This window comes from Muntiacus reevesi, chromosome 8 (genome assembly GCF_963930625.1).
Source record: "Muntiacus reevesi chromosome 8, mMunRee1.1, whole genome shotgun sequence".
Classification (NCBI taxonomy): Eukaryota; Metazoa; Chordata; class Mammalia; order Artiodactyla; family Cervidae; genus Muntiacus; species Muntiacus reevesi.
This window is the reverse complement of record NC_089256.1, coordinates 27,779,238-27,799,835: the sequence shown is the minus strand read 5'-3', so window position 1 is coordinate 27,799,835 and position 20,598 is coordinate 27,779,238. Positions and strand designations below refer to the sequence as shown.

The 20,598-nt window shown below is 46.2% G+C and overlaps 2 protein-coding genes across 2 annotated transcripts; both read right to left on the bottom strand.

The window, feature by feature from the left end:
- Positions 1-806: 806 nt before the first annotated feature.
- LOC136173307 (carbonyl reductase [NADPH] 1-like) lies at positions 807-14,795 on the bottom strand. Its single transcript, XM_065942836.1, has 3 exons — positions 14,360-14,795; positions 13,753-13,860; positions 807-2,656 (listed from the first exon to the last, which is right to left on the bottom strand). The coding sequence occupies exons 1-3, from the start codon at positions 14,643-14,645 to the stop codon at positions 2,193-2,195; spliced, it is 858 nt and encodes a 285-aa protein (XP_065798908.1). The 5' UTR covers positions 14,646-14,795; the 3' UTR covers positions 807-2,192.
- A 703-nt stretch (positions 14,796-15,498) lies between these two features.
- On the bottom strand, positions 15,499-18,555 carry CBR1 (carbonyl reductase 1). Its single transcript, XM_065942446.1, has 3 exons — positions 18,173-18,555; positions 17,547-17,654; positions 15,499-16,158 (listed from the first exon to the last, which is right to left on the bottom strand). The coding sequence occupies exons 1-3, from the start codon at positions 18,459-18,461 to the stop codon at positions 15,722-15,724; spliced, it is 834 nt and encodes a 277-aa protein (XP_065798518.1). The 5' UTR covers positions 18,462-18,555; the 3' UTR covers positions 15,499-15,721.
- Positions 18,556-20,598: the final 2,043 nt, after the last annotated feature.

The following is a 20,598-nucleotide window of genomic DNA, read 5'->3' as shown; positions in this document are numbered from 1 at the left end:
ATTGTCTTGTGCTGGGTCCATCAAACCCACAGAATCGGTATGGTTACTTCTTCCTAAGATGCAATGAAATCACATAGGGTAATTGTTTCGAACTGTAGTGCTTGAGAGTCCCTTGGACAACAAGGAGACCAAACCAGTCCATCCTAAAGGAAATCAACCCTGAATATTCATTGGAAGGACTGATGCTGAAGCTGTAGCTCCAATACTTTGGTCACCTGATGCAAAGAGCCAACTCATTGGAAAAGACCCTGATGCTGGGAAAGACTGAAGGCACGAGGAGAAGGGGGCAACAGAGGATGAGATAGTTGGATGGCATCACCAACTTAGTGGATATGAGTTTGAGCAAGCTCCGGGAGATGGTGAAGGACAGGGAAGCCTGGCGTGCTGCAGTCCATGGGGTTGCAAAGAGTTGGACATGACTGAGTGACTGAACAACAATACAACCACCTCTAAGGACATAGCTCTGCCTGCTCTCTTGATAGAAACTCAACTTTTGACAATAGGTCCTGTGATTAGACTTTCTGTATGGGCAGACTATCTGACTCTGGAATTCAGTGTATCCCATATTGAAGGGTTGTTTATGAACCTCTTACTGTGTGCAGGGTCATAATTGGAATGTTGTATTTAAAAGTTACATATCTTTAGGTTTGTTGAAAGTGCATACCTTTTGATTTGTTTTAGGTCACAGTTAACAACTGGTTAATCACATGGGCTTTATTTTTCTGAAACTAAGGGTGCATGATCGTTGCGATTCCACTGTCCATTTCCAAACTAGCAGGTGTGATGCTGACTGTTGATCTAGACATTGATAATCCTCTGCTGTCATATGGTGTGGGGTGCAGGGGGAGGAGGAAAATAACAGACTAGTTCAAGTCCTACAGTTGTGAAGTCAACCTGACTCTTCAGGAAGGCCCTGTCTTTGCCTTCAGGGGATGTTGCTTCCCCAGGGTTGACAATCAGAGGTGGAAAGTGACAGGTAACCATGACAGTAGGGGCGTCTGTGCAACATGGAGCTTCTGTGCATTGGGGATGTGGTGGACAGCCCTTGGGGCCTTGGGGAGCCAGACGTGGTTCTGGGCAGCAGGAAGCTTCTCGTCAATGCCCTGGGTGCAGCTGGGCCCCTCTTACAGGGACTCATGACATGAGACACTTGACCCCTCCAGTGTGTTTTCAGCACTATCACCGATATCTGGATAATTTACAGCAATCCCATAACAGTTCTCTTCATTTTACGATTTAGGGGATACAGTAGACGCGGGATTTTGCTCAGGTTCACACAGGAAAGGGCGGAGGCAACTGTTCTGGTTCAAAGATTTTAAACAGAAAGTTGAAAGCACAGTAAAGTGGGCGCCAGGCATCCTCCCAGCTAGGTTCAACTGTGATGACTATGTCACTTTAGTTATGTGTTCCACTGCTGTGTATAGTTTGCAGAAGCATGCTAATGTTGCAGACCTCCTGACACCTCATCCCACAAAAATGACACATTCACCTTGAAGAGATTTGACTATGATCTCTCATTCCCATCGTACCCATACATTCTCCATTTCCCTCATTGTCTCAGATTCTTATAGCATGTTATCTTTCATACCAGCGCCCCCTCACATTTCACATGTAAAATTTTCTTTTTTCCCCAATGAGTTTGGCATTTACAGACACCAGAGCAGATGTTTTCCCCTCATGATGTGGTCCATGTTATACCAGAGGCTGGTCAGCTAAATCTGGCAGACCCAGTATGGCCATGCTCGTCGGCTTCTATATTGTCTCTGGGTACTTTCATGGTGAAAGAGAGGAGGTGAACAGTTCTCACAGAGACCACTTGAACCTGAAAACTAAAAGTATTTCCCATCTGGCCCTATTGGTGATAATTCTTTCCCCAAGTCGTACTCTCCCTTTCCTTGACCTACATTTTGGTCTACTAGACTTCTGAGCTGGTTTGACATATAATCAGTTGGAACAAACGGATATTTATAAAGAATCATGTATTCATCTGTTGATGTTTGTTCATTATTTGTCATCCATTCTTCTTTTATTCCTTGGGATCACATAAGAAATCACAAAAGATCTCACAGAATAGTAGCCATTTCAAAGTGGCTTTGAAATTTACATAGAGGTAGGCATGTTTGATTTTTTCATGGGGAGATATTTTGAACACTGTTTTCTTAGTCTAAACAGGACAGGTAACAAAGTGGGGCCTATGGGAAGAACTGCGGCATGAATTGCCATTTTGCAACTTTTTTCTCATGGACAAACTGTCCATGAGGCCCCTCGGCATCCGAGGGCAGAAGGGCCAAGTACACAGGGGTCTCTATTCCTTCTTCTAGGCTTTTGTAGGCTTTGGGTCCCCCCATGTCGGTTCTCACCCACCCTGGGCAGCAGGCATTCAGGAGGATCTTGTCTCCTCCTCTTTGCTCACTCAGCTTCCTGGCTTGGATTCTGGACAGGGCCGTGACACCGATTTTCGTCACTCCATATATGTTATCATCCGGCCAGCCCTCCTTCCTGTGCACCCCGTTCTTTGTGTCTTCCACAAACTTGTTCATGAGCCCCACCAGCTCCTCCTCCGTGATGGTCTCACTTCTCAATTTCTGTTGCAGTTCAGGGCTGCAGCTTTCAAGAGCTTTGAAGCCCCATCCACTAGACATATTCACCACTCTGCCTAAAATGCAACACAAACCATTACTTGGGAAGGTATGGCTCTGGGAGGGGCCTGGAGGCGGGTGTATGCGGTCCGCTGCTTTCCCAGTACACCGAGGTGGCTGTGAGAAGATAACCCCTCATCCAAGGTAAGGAGCAGCGGCTGCACTTTACTGGAGCAGCCGTGAAGAGATACCCCACGTCCGAGGTAAGAGAAACCCAAGTTAGACGGTAGGTGCTGCGAGAGAGCATCAGAGGGCAGACACACTAAAACCATAATCACAGAAAACTAGCCAGTCTGATCACAGGACCACAGCCTTGTCTAACTCAATGAAACTAAGCCATGCCATGTGGGGCCACCCAAGACGATGGGTCATGGTGGAGAGGTCTGACAGAATGTGGTCCACTGGGGAAGGGAATGGCAAACCACTTCAGTATTCTTACCTTGAGAACCCCATGAACAGTATGAGAAGACAAACTGATAGGATACTGAAAGAGGAACTCCCCAGGTCGGTAGGTGCCCAATATGCTAATGGAGATCAGTGGAGAAATAACTCCAGAAAGAATGAAGGGATGGAGCCAAAGCAAAAACAACACCCAGTTGTGGATGTGACTGGTGATAGAAGCAAGGTTTGATGCTGTAAAGAGCAATGTTGCATAGGAACCTGGGATGTTAGGTCCATGAATCAAGGGAAATTGGAAGTGGTCAAACAGGAGATGGCAAGAGTGAGTGTCGACATTCTAGGAATCAGCGAACTAAAATGGACTGGAATGGGTGAATTTAACTCAGATGACCATTATATCTACTACTGTGGGCAGGAATCCCTTAGAAGAAATGGAGTAGCCATCATGGTCAACAAGAGAGTCGGAAATGCAGTACTTGGCTGCAATCTCAAAAACGACAGAATGATCTCTGTTCGTTTCCAAGGAAAACCATTCAATAGCATGGTAATCCAAGCCTATGTCCCGACCAGTAATGCTGAAGAAGCTGAAGTTGAATGTTTCTATGAAGATTTACAAGACCTTTTAGAACTAACACCCAAAAAAGATGTCCTTTTCATTATAGGTGACTGGAATGCAAAAGTAAGAAGTCAAGAAACCCCTGGAGAAACAGGCACATTTGGCCTTGGAGTATGGAATGAAGCAGAGCAAAGGCTAATAGAGTTTTGCCAAGGGAATGCACTGGTCATAGTAAACACCCTCTTCCAACAACACAAGAGAAGACTCTACACATGGACATCACCAGATGGTCAACACCGAAATCAGATTGATTACATTCTTTGCAGCCAAAGATGGAGAAGCTCTATACAGTCAGCAAAAACAAGACCGGGGGCTGACTGTGGCTCAGATCATGAACTCCTTATTACCAAATTCAGACTTAAATTGAAGAAAGTGGGGAAAACCACTAGACCATTCAGGTATGACCTAAATCAAATCCCTATGACTATACAGTGGAAGTGACAAACAGATTTAAGGGACTAGATCTGATAGACAGACAGCCTGATGAACTGTGGACGGAGGTTCATGACATTGTACAGGAGACAGGGATCAAGACCATCCCCATGGAAAAGAAAGGCAAAATGGTTGTCTGAGGAGGCCTTACAAATAGCTGTAAAAAGAAGTGAAGTGAAAAGCAAAGGAGAAAAGGAAAGATATTCCCATTTGAATGCAGAGTTCCAAAGAATAGCCAGGAGAGATAAGAAAGCCTTCCTCAGCAATCAATGCAAAGAAATAGAGGAAAACAACAGAATGGGAAAGACTAGAGATCTCTTCAAGAAAATTAGAGATATCAAGGGAACATTTCAGGCAAAGATGGGTTCGATAAAGGACAGAAATGGTATGGACCTAACAGAAGCAGAAGATATTAAGAAGAGGTGGCAAGAATACACAGAAGAACTGTACAAAAAAGATCTTCACGACCCAGATAATCACAGTGGTGTAATCACTGACCTAAAGCCAGACATCCTGGAATGTGAAGTCAAATGGGCCTTAGAAAGCATCACTATGAACAAAGCTAGTGGATGTGATGGAATTCCAGTTGAGCTATTTCAAATCCTGAAAGATGATGCTGTAAAAGTGCTTCACTCAATAAGCCAGCAAATTTGGAAAACTCAGCAGTGGCCACAGGACTGGAAAAGGTCAGTTTTCATTACAATCCCAAAGAAAGGCAATCCCAAAGAATGCTCAAACTGCCACACAATTGCACTCATCTCTCACACTACTAAAGTAATGCTCAAAATTCTCCAAGCCAGGCTTCTGCAATACATGAACCGAGAACTTCCTGATGTTCAAGCTGGTTTTAGAAAAGGCAGAGGAACCAGAGATCAAATTGCCAATATCCTCTGGATCATCGAAAAAGCAAGAGAGTTCCAGAAAAACATCTACTTCTGCTTTATTGACTATGCCAAAGCCTTTGACTGTGTGGATCACAACAAACTGTGAAAAATTCTGAAAGAGATGGGAATACCAGACCACCTGACCTGCCTCTTGAGAAACCTCTATGCAGGTCAAGAAGGAACAGTTAGAACTGGACATGGAACAACAGACTTGTCCCAAATAGGAAAAGGAGTACATCAAAGCTGTATATTGTCACCCTGCTTATTTAACTTGTATGCAGAGTACATCACGAGAGATGCTGGGCTGGATGAAGCACAAGCTGGAATCAAGATTGCTGGGAGAAATATCGATAACCTCAGATATGCAGATGACACCACTCTTATGGCAGAGAGTGAAGAGGAACTAAAAACCTCTTGATGAAAGTGAAAGAGGAGAGGGAAAAAATTGGCGTAAAGCTCAACATTCAGAAAACTAAGATCATGGCATCTGGTCCCATCACCTCATGGGAAATAGATGGGGAGACAGTGGAAAGAGTGTCAAACTTTATTTTTTGGGCTCCAAAATCACTGTGGATGGTGATTGCAGCCATGAAATTAAAAGATGCTTACTCCTTGGAAGGAAAATTATAACCAACATAGACAGCATATTAAAAAGCAGAGACATTACTTTGCCAGCAAAGGTCCATCTGGTCAAGGCTATGGTTTTTCCAGTGGTCATGTATGGATGTGAGAGTTGGACTGTGAAGAAAGCTGAGCATCAAAAAATTGATGCTTTTGAGTTGTGGTGTTGGAGAAGACTCTTGAGAGTCCCTTGGACTGCAAGGAGATCCAAGCAGTCCATCCTAAAGGAGATCAGTCCTGGGTGTTCATTGGAAGGACTGATGCTGAAGCTGAAACTCCAGTACTTTGGTCACCTCATGTGAAGAGTTGACTCATTGGAAAAGACCCTGATGCTGGGAGGGATTGGGGGCAGGAGGAGAAGGGAGCAACGGAGGATGAGGTGGCTGGATGGCATCACCGACTCGATGGGCATGAGTTTGAGTCAACTCCGGGAGTTGGTGATGTATAGGGAGGCCTGGCGTGCTGCAATTCATGGGGTCACAGAGTCGGACATGACTGAGTGACTGAACTGAACTGAACTGATGTATGAGAATAATGAATACACAATTTGCTGAGATGTTGGACTCAGTTCCCCCTGAAGAGCCAGTTACCAGTTTCCTATGAGATGAATTAAGACTGCATCTGTGAGTGAAGTATCTGTCTGCAATGTGGGAGACCTGAGTTCAATCCCTGGGTTGGGAAGATCCCCTGGAATAGAGAATGGCCACTTACTCCAGTATTCTGGTCTGGAGAATTACATGGACTGTATAGTCCATGGGGTTGCAAAGAGTTGGACACAATTGAGCGACTTCCACTTCACCTCACTATGAGTGAAGGATATTATACAGTCTTGTAACCTGCCCTAACCATGATCCTAGGGTAACTAAAGAGAAAGACATGCTATAATGGGGAGGGCAGTGCCAGATTTCCATAAGAAAATGAAAACGGTACATCGAGGAAATAGCTCCAAACGTTGGAGTCCTTATTGCACTCAGGAGCAGACAGCAGCTTTTTCTCAAAGGTCTCCTCTGGAACCAGCTGAGGACCTTAGGTCACTTGGGCAGGGCTCTAGGCCAGGGCTCTGTTGACCAGCAAAGTGCTGATGGGTTTGTGGATGTCGGTTCCAAGTTGACCAGAGAGCATCAGGTTGAAGGACGGTGAAATCAACTCAGTTCAGAGGGCTGAACTGATGCTCGTTTCTTTGGGTTCAGGTTTATGTCAGCTTGGGAGTGGTGACTCAAGTCCTGGCTGTACGATGACAGAGGCGGGCAGCAGAAACTGGACTATTTAATGGATGGTCACATGAGCATGACACTCTGGGAGTCAAATGAGAAGTTAGGAGGAATTAAAGTACAACTACTTAAGGCTCATCAGAAGAACCACTTCCAAAATTGGAAGGCAATTGGAACCACTGAGCATTTTCAGGTGTGCTTATTTGAAGTGCTAACTGGCCCCGTGAAAGTGAAAGTTGCTCAGTCGTGTCTGACTGTTTGCAACTGCATGGACTCTATACTGTCCATGGAATTCTCCAGGCCAGAATACTGGAGTGGGTAACCTTCCCCTTCTCCAGGGTATCTTTCCAACCTAGGGATCGAACCCAGGTCTCCTGCATTGCAGGTGGATTCTTTAACAGCTGATTCACAAGGGAAGCCCAAGAATACTGGAGTGGGTAGCCTATCCCTTCTCAAGTGGATCTTCCCAACCCAGGAATCGAACTGGGGCCTGGCCCCATGAGATGAGTGCAAATAGGGTGCTGCAGGAATGCAGAGATGGGATCCTTGTTCATCCATGCCTCTCCCATTCCTGCTGTATCTGACAGCATGAGAGAAAAAGTCTTTGCATGGCATGAGTCATATTCTTTGAGCCAAAGGGTCAGCACAGAGCAGGCGAGTTGCTGGTAGTAGCCCTGGGAAGGTAGAAAATGTCCTGATGAGGTGAGATGCTGTCTGTGGGCACGGCTCCGTGCATCCGGCAGTAGATCCTTGTGCCCAAGTTGTATTATGGTATTGGAGCAGAAGACACTGCATGATTTGGACTGATGAGGCATATTCCTGAGGCTAGGGAGCACACTTTCACCCTCAGAATAGAGGTTTGATACAGAATTGGGACCAGATATGAAACTCTGGTTGTCTCAAATGTTGGCTCACAGACATTCGTGGGTTTATGCCCACAGTCAGCACGATGGAAGCCTTGGAAGAAGCCCCCAGATAGACTCCTTTCTCCTCTGGGGAAGAAGAGGTGTGGAGGATGCCAGGGTGACTCTACAGTCTTTTCCCTACTTCATTTCAACTTTCGTTTTTCTGGCCATACTGTAGTTCTGGGACCAGGCTGCAATTTATGATATAGAAGTCAGGGGATAATTGGCAAGCAAGAAAGTTAACTATAAATTTAGCTTTTTTGTCAGAATTCCAAAGGGCCTGATGAAATGGACTGTGTCTTCACCTATCTGACCAATTTGGAGGAACAGCAACTGCAGCTGTATTGTCTAGTCAGAGGCTGAGAGTCCACCAGTCTGGGCCTGTGTAACCCTACCTGTGTGATGGGAGTGGACTAAGGGGAGGTGCTTGTTAGGCTAGTATTGCTGAGGGCAGTCAGCATGAGCAGTGACTGAACTTAACATCCCTTTAAAAGATGAGAAAGTATGGGTAAAAGTTGATGAAAAATGGGGAGTAGGGGGAATGGAAATGAGGATGTTTAAATAGGTTATGCAATAAGAGAAATCAATATTATGCTGAGAGCAGGAGGTGATATCCTCTCTTAGCTCACTTATCCCAGATGCCTGATAGAGTGAAGTTACCTGCAGTCAAGGTCACTCCTGCTTTCGGACCTGCCAAAGTCAAGCATGGATATGAGAGTTGAACTATAAAGAAAGCTGAGTGCCAAAGAATTGATGGTTTTAAACTGGTGTTGGAAGCACTGGTGTCAAAGAATAAAGTAGTCTTCATTCTGCACTCAACCAAGACTCGACTCACTTTCTTTTCTTCGCCGATGCTGCTCATCTGAAGGGAACACCTGGACTCCGCTGGGGCTGGATCCCGTTCCCTGATCCTGGACGCAGGAATCTGGTCGAAGGGCTTCGGCTTGAGCTGAGGATTGGAGACTTGATCACCTCCTCTTGGCAGAGAACTCTGGATTCTGGATGCAGAGTCAACCATTTAGATTTCTGACAGACTGATCCAGCATGTCTCAGATCCCCGAGAACCCGATGCCTCTGTTTTCTCAGCCAAAAAGGAAAAAGGAGGCCTCCCCCTCCTCCAGCATGGAAACTCCAAAGAAATCAAGCACAGACAACACCAGAGACTCTGGATGAATATCCACATGAACCTACCACTCAGCAGATTCAGGGCTATCCTTGAGAGACCAGGCACGATCCATCCCCGTATCCTGTAGAAAACACACAACACAAGCCACTCGACAGGCTGCTCTCCCAACCTGGGGACAAGTCATGACCATCTGTCACCCAGCTCAAGATACAGCTGCGTCGACAGGACATGCTTCTACTCCTGAAAAGGTTTTCATAGCTATCCTTGCTCTGCTTGCTTGTCAGGTAAATACCTCCTCAGCCACACCTGGAGTATATTGGGCCTACTTCCCTAACCCCCCTCCATTCCAGGTCGTTACTTGGATCAATAGCCCCATGCAGATCCACACACCTCGACCCCATCCTTTGGGGGGATGGTACACTTCATATTTTTATGATAATTATCCTATCAATCTCAATTACACTTTCTGGGGACTCACTGATGGTCTCTCTTTATCTTTTAATTTCCCATATAATAGAAATCTAATCATGCCCCTAAAGGAAGAATACATTGGGGCTTCTAAAAAGGCAATTAAGACTGAGTTGCCACTAAAAGTTACCAAACAAAATTCAAAACGACTAGTTTGGGTCCTTCAAGCTTGATTGCCTGGAATTCTTGATCCATACTATTCAACTTTTCTCCAAGTTCCAAAGAAATATCCCAAATGTAATGATACTGCCCCGTCAGATGATATGGAAAGCCATAGATGAAAAATTAGGCTATCCTATATAGAAATCATGTACTTATGATTCTCAAATCAGCTACCAAATACCAGGAAACAGTAATTAGTTTATACAAGACGAGAGCAACTCAAACCCAAGGTATCACCCTAAAGAATCTAATAAATATACTACAAAATACACTAATTGGTCAAAAAAGACTGTCCCCTGGCCACTGGCTGCCAACAGATGGCATCACAATCAGTTTGTCCCTGCCATGTTATCTTTTCCTTTAAACAACCAGACATATTGGCAGCCTGAAATATGGAAAGCGCTTGCCGCCACCTCCGAGATCACATTAATTAGACATAAAAATGCTAGTACCTTCTCTACATTAGCTGCTTGCCCTCAACCTGTGTTTTCCTTTTCACTAATAATTCTAATGATGCACAGATATTTGCTGATTATACTCGAGGTCCAACCATAGTTACTTGTAAACAATGTATGCTATCCTCTTGCCTCAGCCCCTGATTTAATGTTTGCTTGTTTGTGGTTTTGCAACACCCCCATATCTTATGGTTCCTGTTAATGTTACTATTCATTGGTATGACAATTATGGTTTAGCTGTGATCTCAACAATTACAAGATCTTATGAGAGCTAAGTGTTTTGCAGGTTTACTTATTTTGGCAATCTCTGCCTTGATAGCCGCGATTGCCTCCATTACAGTGGCAGCAGTAGCTCTTACCCAAAAAGTGCATACAGCTCAATTTGTTAATAACATCTCAAGAAATGTGTCACTGACTTTAGCTATTCAAAAAATCATAGATAGAAAACTAGAGATGGAAGTAGATGCTTTGGAAGAAGCTGTAATGCACATAGAAACTGAATTACAAGCATTAGCAGTAAAATTAGCTCTGTCTTACCACACTGATTATCAATGGATCTGTGTCACTCCCTTGCAAGTTAATGAAACAGACTATAATTGGGAACAGAAGAACAATATACGTTTATCTTGAAAAAAAAAAAATAAACTGGTGTTGGAGAAGACTCTTGAGAGTCCCTTGGACTGCAAGAAGATCCAACCAGTCCAGCCAAAGGAAATCAGTTCTGAATATTCATTGGAACGACTGATGCTGAAGCTCCAATACTTTGATGTGAAGAACTGACTCATCTGAAAAGACCCTGATGCTGGGAAAGATTGAAGGTGGGAGGAGAAGGGGATAACAGATGATGAGATGATTGGATGGTTTCACCGACTCAATGGACATGAGTTTGAGTAAACTCTGGGAGTTGGTGATGGACAGGGAGGCCTGGCATGCTGCAGTCCAAGGGTTTACAAACAGTTGGACACTGCTGAACAAATGGACTGAACTGAAAGTCAAGCAGAAGCCCTGGGATCTCTGTAGGATATTTTTATAAGACATGGTGATGGATTGAACCAATCGTTAATCACTGAGTGTTTCTGTAACCAGGTGCCAGCATCTCTTGAGTCTTAGTTTTCAGGTCACATGTTCTACTTACTGTCCTGTGATATGGGTTATCACTGACCTTGCTGGTAATATTCAACTCTCACATGTAAAGGAGCCATAGGAAGATACTTATACTGATGATCAAGTGTGACGGGAGATGGAGGTAAAAATCTCTGCAGGGTGTAATACTAATGGAAAATAGCTAGTTGATGAAGAACTCGGCATAGCTAACCATGAGCCAGTTTCCATAATGTAAATGAGTTAAACACGAAGGTCATTAGGCTGAGCTGGCTCTAATTCCTTGGTGGCCTCTGTAAGCAAACCAAACCAGAAGCCTGAAAATGCCTCAAGGTGACAAAATGGGAACCTAAGGACCAATAGTCACAAAGAGTCACCTGGGCCAGAAGCTGAAGTCAGTCCACAATTTCCTTACTTTGCACCAGCCTTTTCTCCACAATAGTCTCTTCCTGAGTGCCTGTCAGTGGAACCATCCTCACTATGTCCTGTTTGGTGGTTTCCCGTTTCAAACTAAAAGAATTTTTTTTTTGCCTCTTTTTCTCTTGTAACAATACTAAGTAGACTGCAGTTTTATGCTAAATAAAGAGCTGAGCACCGAAGAATTGATGCTTTTGAACTGTGTTGTTGGAGAAGACCCTTGAGAGTCCCTTGTACGGCAAGGAGATCCTAAAGGAGTTAAGTCCCGAGTGTTCATTGGAAGGACTGATGCTGAAGCTGAAACTCCAATGCTTTGGCCTCCTGATGCAAAGAGCTGATTCATCTGAAAAGACCCTGATGCTGGGAAAGATTGAGGGCAGGAGAAGAAGGGGATGACAGAGGATGAGATGGTTGCATGGCATCACCGACTCAATGGACACGGGTTTGGGTAGACTCTGGGAGTTGGTGATGGACAGGGAGGCCTGGCATGCTGTAGTCCATGGGATCACAAAGAATCAGACACGACTGAATGACTGAACTGAACTGAAGGTACAAGCAGCAGTTGATCAAGATGAGAATCGAGTAAGTATCAACAAGGTGGAGGAACCTAGAGCCTACTATACAGAGTGAAGTAAGTCAGAAAGAAAAAGATAAATATTGCATATTAATGCAGGTGTATGGGAAGTAGAAAGATGGTACTGATGAATGTATTTGCAGGGTAGCAGTGGAGACACAGATGGAGAGAACAGACTTGTGAATACAGTGAGGGAAGAGGGTGGGGGGAATTGAGAGAGTATCACAGAAACATACCCACTGCCATATGTAAAATAGGGAGCCAGGCGGAATGTGCTGTGTGACTCAGGGAGATCACCCCAGTGCTCTGTGACAACCTAGAGGGGTGGATGGGGTGGGAGGTGGGAGAAGGTTCTGGAGAGAGGGGACATATGTATACCTGTGGCTGATTCATATTCTTGTATGGCAGAAACCACCACAATATTGCAAAGCAACTATCTTCCGATAAAAATTAAAAACAAATTAGTATAAATAGAAACACATGAAAATGGAAGTAGTGGCTCTAGAAGCTGGAATATCTGTTCCTCTAAACTACTCCAACCCCACTCTGGCTGCTCCCAATGAGAGATGTATTTCTGTACTCTTTCTATATCTGTTAAAAAAATTCTACGCTAAATTTAGATGCTCAATGATCCTTTTGAGGTAAGGGCCTTAGTGAAGATCCAGAGGGTGTTCTCTATAAGTAAAGGGCTAAGTTGGCCAGAGGAAGCTTCAGCCCTATTCCAGGACATCTGGGACATAATACTGAAGCCTGAAAGTCCTTGTCTGAGAAGACTGTCCTCAATGACTTGTTTGAGAGTCAGGTTACCTAATCCATGTTCATGTGTGAGTATGGTGGGGGCCGTGGCCTACTTGGTATCAGCTGGACCTCTGGAGGGGCTGGAGAGCAGGGCCAGCCACGAGGGCAGTGGGCCATGCCTGCCTGACCACCCCTCACCAAGAACCCTGGACATCAAGGTTGGCATGAGCCCACTGGTTGGTAACACCCCTTGTGTCTGACACAGGCTATTTGGGGGAGAAATATGTGCTGCCTCCAGGATCTGCGGGGAGATGTCAAGCCACAGCTCCATACTGGGCTTTCCTTGACCCTGGGCCATGAGACCTTTACCACTGCTTAACTGAGTAACTGTCCACTTTTCTAAAATCATGTCCCTTTGAATATAATAGCTTTTTGCCGAGTTCTTGGTCCTTACAGTTAATTATTGAACTTGAGGATGGTCTGGGGACTTCCTGAACTTTAAAGACCAAAGTATGTATACTTGATTTAGCATCTAGAAACCAGTATTGGTAATCTACCATGTCAGTACCATAGGAAGAAACACCCTGGTGACTGGAAGCGGAAAAGTCTTCAGGGGTCTAATGAATGTGGTAGTATGAGCACCACAAACCCAAATCAGGTCACTCTGAGAGGGGCACGGGGGAGAGAAGGTCTGGGAAAGAGTCCTGAGAGGACACCCCCTGTGATGGGCATGGAGCACGTGAAGGGCCTCTTGGAGGAGACCTTTGAACTAAGATGGGAAAGAGAAGAAAGAGCCAAATGTGCAAAGTGCAGATGGACAGAGAGCACCAACCACTCGGGCTGTGTGCAGAGGGACCAGAGGCCACAGGGCATCCTGCCGAGTGAACACACAGGTGGAAGTCTGTGCAGCTGAGAAGGAGAGGTAGGAAGTCTGGAGATTAGACTGGATGCAGGTAGGCTCAGATCTTGCCAGAAACCCTGCAGTTTGGGCTCATCATACTCACCTCGGCTTTTTACCAGAGGCAGGAGCTCTGTGCACACATCTCGGGTACCAAGGAAGTTTGTTTTCATGGTCACTTCTGCCTGAATTGCAATCAGTGTGGGATCACCAACTTTTAGGATAGAAAAAGAATAGGGCTAAGAAACACAAGCCATATGGTAAAAATGCTTACTTGATACAGTATTTTTTCCATGAAATCTGTTCGTCCAGGATTGTCTGGTGTTAGTGAACGGTATTGCACCAATGAGTGTTTTGCGGTTTGATAATGCTATAAACTTATGTAAGATGGCGTCATCAGGGGAGGCTGAGTGAAAAAAGCCCATATGACCTCCTGTGTACCACTCTGCAATTTTAAATTGGTTTCAGAAGTTAAAAATTCACCCAACTCATCCAAAGTTCAGTGAAATCAATACTACGAAAATCTGGGCATTGTCCTTTAGCCTGATCAAAGTTATTGCAAGGCCTTCTTGCTGGCAAAGCTTTTAATCTCGGAGGACCTGCTCTCCCTGTGACCTCTGGCCTGTGCTCCATCCCTAGGGAGGGGGTTCTAGATCCCACAGCGGAGGTTCAGGCAGGAGCCCGCCCCGCCCTCCCAGCTCCCACCCACTTACACGGGAAGGCGATGCCCGCGTTGTTGACCAGCACGTCGAGCCCCCCGTACTCCTCGCACAAGAAGTCGCGCACGGCGCGGATGCTCTGCAGGTCGTCGATGTCCAGCTGGTGGAAACGGGGGCTCAGGCCCTCCGCCTGCAGCTGCTGCACGGCCGCCCGACCCCGCGCCTCGTCCCGCGCCGTGAGCACCACGTCCCCCGGGAACCGCCGACACAGGTCACGCGTGATGGCAAAACCGAGGCCCTTGTTGGCCCCAGTGACCAGCGCCACGCGGATGGAGGACATGGCCGGTGGGCAGGGCCCCTTGGAGTAGAGCTGACAAGGCTGGAGACCGACGGGGTGGCGCAGCGTGGCACGTGGAGACCTGTCACAGTCCTGGAAGGCAAAGATCTGTGTCCTAGGCTCCAGTGCAGTGACTAGTTGAGGAGGCCCAGCATTATTCTCCCCGCTTAAGGAGGGATCAAATGTTCCATAAGGTTAATAAACACCACTCCTGGCTCCACCTCCTTCCTGGGACTGTACCTTGAGCCAAAAAAGAGGACACAGCCCTCTTTCTTTAAACTTTTTATTTTATATTGGAGAACAGGGTTTCCCTGGTGGCTGAGACAGCATAGAATCTGCCTGCAGTGCTGCAGACCCGGGTTTGATCCCTGCGTCTAGGAGGATTCCCTAGTGAAATAAATGGCACCTGACTTCAGTATTCTTGCCTGGGAAACCCCATGGACAGAGGAGCCCGGTGGGTCACAGTCCATGGAATGGCAAAGAGCTAGACAAGACTGGGTGAAGACACTTTCATAGCTGATTGAGAATGTTGTGAATTGTCACAACTGTCTCAGGTGGACAGCAGAGGCACTCAGCCACACATATACATCTATCGGTTCTCCCGTCTCCCCTCCCTCCCAGGCTGCCGCTAACACTGAGTTGGTATCCCTGTGTTAGGTAGTAGTATCTTGTTGGATTTTTGCTCAAAATCATGCAGGAAGGGGGCAGAGCTGGGACTCTCTGGTTCTAGATCTTTATCCTGAAAAATTTTAAATAGAAAAGTAGAACTAATACTAGACACCCACATGTCCACCAAACTAGGTCCAACTATTACGAATAATGGAGCAGACTCACCATTGAAGAGTTGACACAAATGAACATTTATAAAGAATTATTTTTATTATTTGTCATCCATCCCAATTTTCCTCCCCTGGGATCACAGAAGAAATCACAAAACTCTTTTCAATATTAGCAGCCCTCTCCCAGTGAGAAATTGATCTGGATACTTTGATTCTTTTTTCTTTTTGTCTGCATAGGGATAATTTTGTCAGTGTCTGGAGAGTCAGGGATAGCAATATAAATGGACCCATGGGTGGAGCTCACCATTGCACCACTTTTTTCTCGGAAACAAACTCTCCATGAGGCCCCTCTGCATCCGAGGGCAAAAGGGCCAAGTACACGGGGGTCTCTGCTCCTTCTTCTGGGCTTTTGGGGGCTTTGGGTCCTGCCATGTCTGTTCTCACCCACCCTGGGCAGCAGGCGTTCAGGAGGATCTTGTCCCCTCCTCTCTGCTCACTCAGTTTCCTGGCATGGATTCTGGACAGGACCGTGACGCCGATTTTCGTCACTCCATATGCGGTATCAGGCCAGCCCCCCTTCCTGTGCACCCCGCTCTTTGTGTCTTCCACAAACTTGTTCATGAGCCCCACCAGCTCCTCCTCTGTGATGGTCTCACTTCGAAACTTCTGCTGCAGTTCAGGGCTGCATTTCTTTAGTGAGTTGACACTGACAAAGCTGGATACATTCACCACTCTGCCTAAAATACAACACAAATCAGTACATCAGAAGGTAAGCACGAGAAGGATGAATACCCAATTGGGGACAGGACTGACCTCATGAAAGAGGACATTAGGGAAAGAAGAGAATGTATCATTGGGTTATCTTTGTTTTATTATTATAAGTAACAGATATATAAGTAATATAAGTATTATTCTGATGTTTTAAAAAATTACACTACATCTATTATTTTTAAAATTACAGGAATGAAATATTTCACTCAAACTCAATAAATAAGTCATGACCAAAGGAAAAAGTCTGTGAATCTACTACCCAGAATGACTTGTGAAAATTATTTTCAAAACTCAACTGTTTAAAGACTCTGGAAATGGTCCCGAGGGCAGAGAGCAAATGAAACTTTTTTCCCAGACTATCTCCAACAACTCAGGTGAGAACAGAGATAATCTATTTCAACCATGACTGCTCCTTCCTTTCCTCCTTTCTGACCATAACAATGGAAACTTCACTCTGCGATGGTGCATTCGAGACACAGGGCTCCCTCCCTGCCAAGGGGCTATGGTATCTTCCCAAGATGGGGACGACATCAGCGTTCTCATCATCTTCCTCAGCTACCTGCTGCAGAGGTTCAGTTCCTGGCAAGTGTACCTAGGAGGTTAGGACTTCCTTCCCTGATAGCTCAGTTATCAGATTAGAGATCTCTATTAGCCACACTAAGGACTTGAACTTCACACTTGCAGGAGTTTTGGGAGGGGCAGTGACCTTGCCGAGAAAGAAAAGGATTCAATAAGGGCAGGGGGTTCCTTCGGAGGGTTTACAAGTGTTTAGACACAACAGCTGAGGGCCTGTTTGTAGAGCTGGGATGGGGCAGACGGCTGGGGAGAAACTCAGCTGGATGAATTTAGGACCTGATAATGACAATAAGCGGGCAGGGTGACCTCCAGGCTTCTGGTGGGTGGATGACAGGATTGGTGACCAAGATGTTTTGGGGAAAGCACGAGTCTTTGGTGTGAGGTGGGGGGGATGGGATTATTGAACTGGTGGTGGTGCAGGCTCCACTAGCCTGCGTAAGAGGGGGATAGGGGAGAGAAGGTCTGGGAAGGACTCCTGAGGGAACTCCCCCTGTGATGGGCACAGAGCAAGTCAAGGGCCTCTTGGAGGAGGAAACCTCTGAGCTAAGAGGGGAAAGAGAAGAAAGAGCCAGCTGTGCAAAAAGCAGGTGGACAGACAGCACCAAGGACCTGGGCAGTGTGTGGAGGAACCTCAGGTGCAGGACACCCGGCTGGGTGGAGACACGGTGCAGGCCAGCGAAGCTGAGCAGGAGTGGTAGGGGGCCTGTAGATGAGACTAGAGCCAGGTGGGCCCGGATCTTGCCAGAAGCACTGCAGTCTGGGCTCCAATCGGACTCACCGTGGGGCTTTATTAGAGGCAGGAGCTCTGTGCACACATCTCTGGTGCCAAAGAAGTTTGTTTTCATAGTCACCTCTGCTTGAATGTGAAATGGTGTGGTATCAGCAGCTTTCAGGAGAAAAGGAAAGTGGAGTTAGTAAACGGTTCTCGTGCGGTATAACATTCCATAAGAAGATAAATCTCTTGAACTTTGTGTAAAACTAGTGAAGGTAAAAATCTGTTGAATTTTGTGCACAGTATATTCAGTATTGTACCAGGGTGAACTTCCCGGTTTGATAATGAAGTGTGATTTTGTAAGAACGCACCACTGGCAGGGCGCTTTACAAAGGGTGCACACATGGGACCTCTGTGTATCAGAAAGGGGCTGTGCAACAGCCTGGAAAAGGTGCCCAGGATTCTGAGCCAAAGAAACAGAAAGTTCTCTCCGTCTAGAGAGCATCCAATTCCTCCCAATTCCTCTAGCCGCACTCCGTCCCCCTTCCCTTCTCCTTCTCTGGCGAGTGATTCTGGACCCCACAGGCGGGAGAAGCCCCTCTACAGCGATTCCCCGACAGATTTGGTCCCTCCTGGACAGAGTTGCTCAGAGGGGGTGACCGCCTCTCCTGGAGCACCCAGCCACTTCTTACTCTTGAAGGCGATGCCCGCGTTGTTGACCAGCACGTCGAGCCCCCCGTACTCCTTGCGCAGGAAGTCGCGCACGGCGCGGATGCTCTGCAGGTCGTCGATGTCCAGCTGGTGGAAACGGGGGCTCAGGCCCTCCGCCTGCAGCTGCTGCATGGCCGCCCGACCCCGCGCCTCGTCCCGCGCCGTGAGCACCACGTCCCCCGGGAACTCCCGGCACAGGTCACGCACGATGGCGAGGCCGATGCCCTTGTTGGCCCCGGTGACCAGCGCCACGCGGGTGGAGGACGACATGGCCGGTGTGCAGGGTGTTGAAATGCCTTCAGTAGGGAGCTGCGCGTCTCGGCGTCTGCGCGAGATGCACTGCGCGGAGCGATCACAGGCAGGACCCACCCCGGAGCGCCTGGGCTGAGCGCGCAGGCGCAGACGCAGGCTCCGCCCCAAGGGGCTGGCCTCCACCCGGCGTTCCCAGCGGTGAAGGGCCTGTAGAGGGACCCTCTGCGGAGTTTTCAGAACAGTCCTGCTGAAAAGTTGCTGCTGGCGACTTGCGGCCTGGAAGCAGAGATCATTCTGATTGGTCGTGTTCTCTATGTTAAACGCTCACTTACTTTAAAACTGAGCCCCATCCTCATGTTTGGATGGCATCACCGACTCAATGGGCATGAGTTTGTGATGGGAGTTTGTGATGGACTGGGAGGCCTGGCGTGCTGCCGTCCATGAGGTCGCAAAGAGTCGGATTCGACTGAGCGACTGAACTGAACTCTATCTAGGGCCAGTATCCTGTTTTCCTCTGCTGTGAATTCTTTTCTGGGTGCACTGTTGGGGTGGGTTGCAGTGGCTAATGACTTGATGGCCTCAGTATCCTCTGTTTACTGAAATGGTAGGTAACATTCTTTGTCCACACTCTTATGATAGCCAGAAGCTAGTGACCACTTAAATGTAATTTTAATCAAAATAATACAATTAAAATTCAGTCTGTTAGTTCCACTAACAACATTGCAAGTGCTGAGTAGTCACATGCGTTAGTGACTGCTGTACCAGGAAGTGCAGATATCACTTTCCATCACAGCAGAAACTTCCTTTGAACATCTATGCTTTAGATAGTTTCCAATTATATTACAACTTCAAGGAATTTTTCCAATCAGTTGCAAAAAGCAAAACTAATAATCAGGGAAAGACCTCTGCTTTTTGACAAAACTTTATTGAGATGATTGTAGATTCACGAACAGTAGTAAGAGATAATAACAGAAATTCCTTATACTTTACCCAGTTTCCTCAATGGTAGTGTTTTCACAAAGTTATAGTACAATGTCACAATCACAACATAAAGGAGCCTTTAAACTTCAGTGACCATAGCTTGGGGTTAACCACATGAGTCCATCCCATAACTGAGGAAGGTTATGATTTTTGAGTGAGATTCAGTTAGTTGTTCTGATTGAGCCTGCATGACTCTGAAAGAAAAAATTATATTTATGGCCAGGATCAGAGCAGGTATTATTAACTGACCAAGTGATGGCGTCCCCTCTAGCAATCTCAGTTGTTGCCCAAAGAGAAGTCTAACTATTGTAGCCACGCGTTCCAGGAAACAAATTCACTCAGAAGGACAACGTGGATAGCGGAGTGCAGTTTATTACACCGGTGGGCCCAAGGCAGAGTCTCCCCTTAGCCAAGGACCCTGACCAGCATTTGTGAAAATCTTTTATACCCCATGTGTACGTGTCTGAACCCACCACCCCAAATTCCTTGAGACTTACATAAACAGAGGAAGGGTAAATACAACCACAATAACCCCATCATTCTTGTGTTATGTGTTCAAACATTTAATAATCAATAAGCCCGTGGTTACATTCCAACCAGTTAATAATCAATAAGCCTGAGGTTACATTCCAACCAGTTAATAATCGATAAGCCCGAGGTTACATTCCGATAGATACAGAAAAAATTTATGACCTGTCTGGAGGCAGGAGTGATTAGATTATGTTTTCTCTTAGGCGATGAGTAACCTGGATATGATCTTCAAGATTCCCCTGTCCAGAGGGGGTCTTATCCTTCTGTTGTAGTTTCCATAGGGACTAAGCACAGAGTTCAGAGTCCATTGGAGAGGTGGCCAAGCATGATTAGCATGAACAGGCTTAAGATTGAGCCCAGGTGCTGTGAATTCCTTCTTCATAACCTCTTTCAATTTCCTAAGGGCCTTCCAATTAGAGCCTTGGAGTGAAGAAATCCACCAAGGTAACCCAGAAGTACTGGATATAGGTCATTGACCATAAACCTGATAGTTAAATTAACTTTAACTGTGCATAAATTTGTGAAATACGGTATTTCCCCCATGTTTCCATAGCGGCTGCACCAACTTGCATTCCCTAAAGTGGTAAGGACAGATTTTAATCAGTGTTGTATTATTGCATACATGCATGCATGCTAAGTTGCT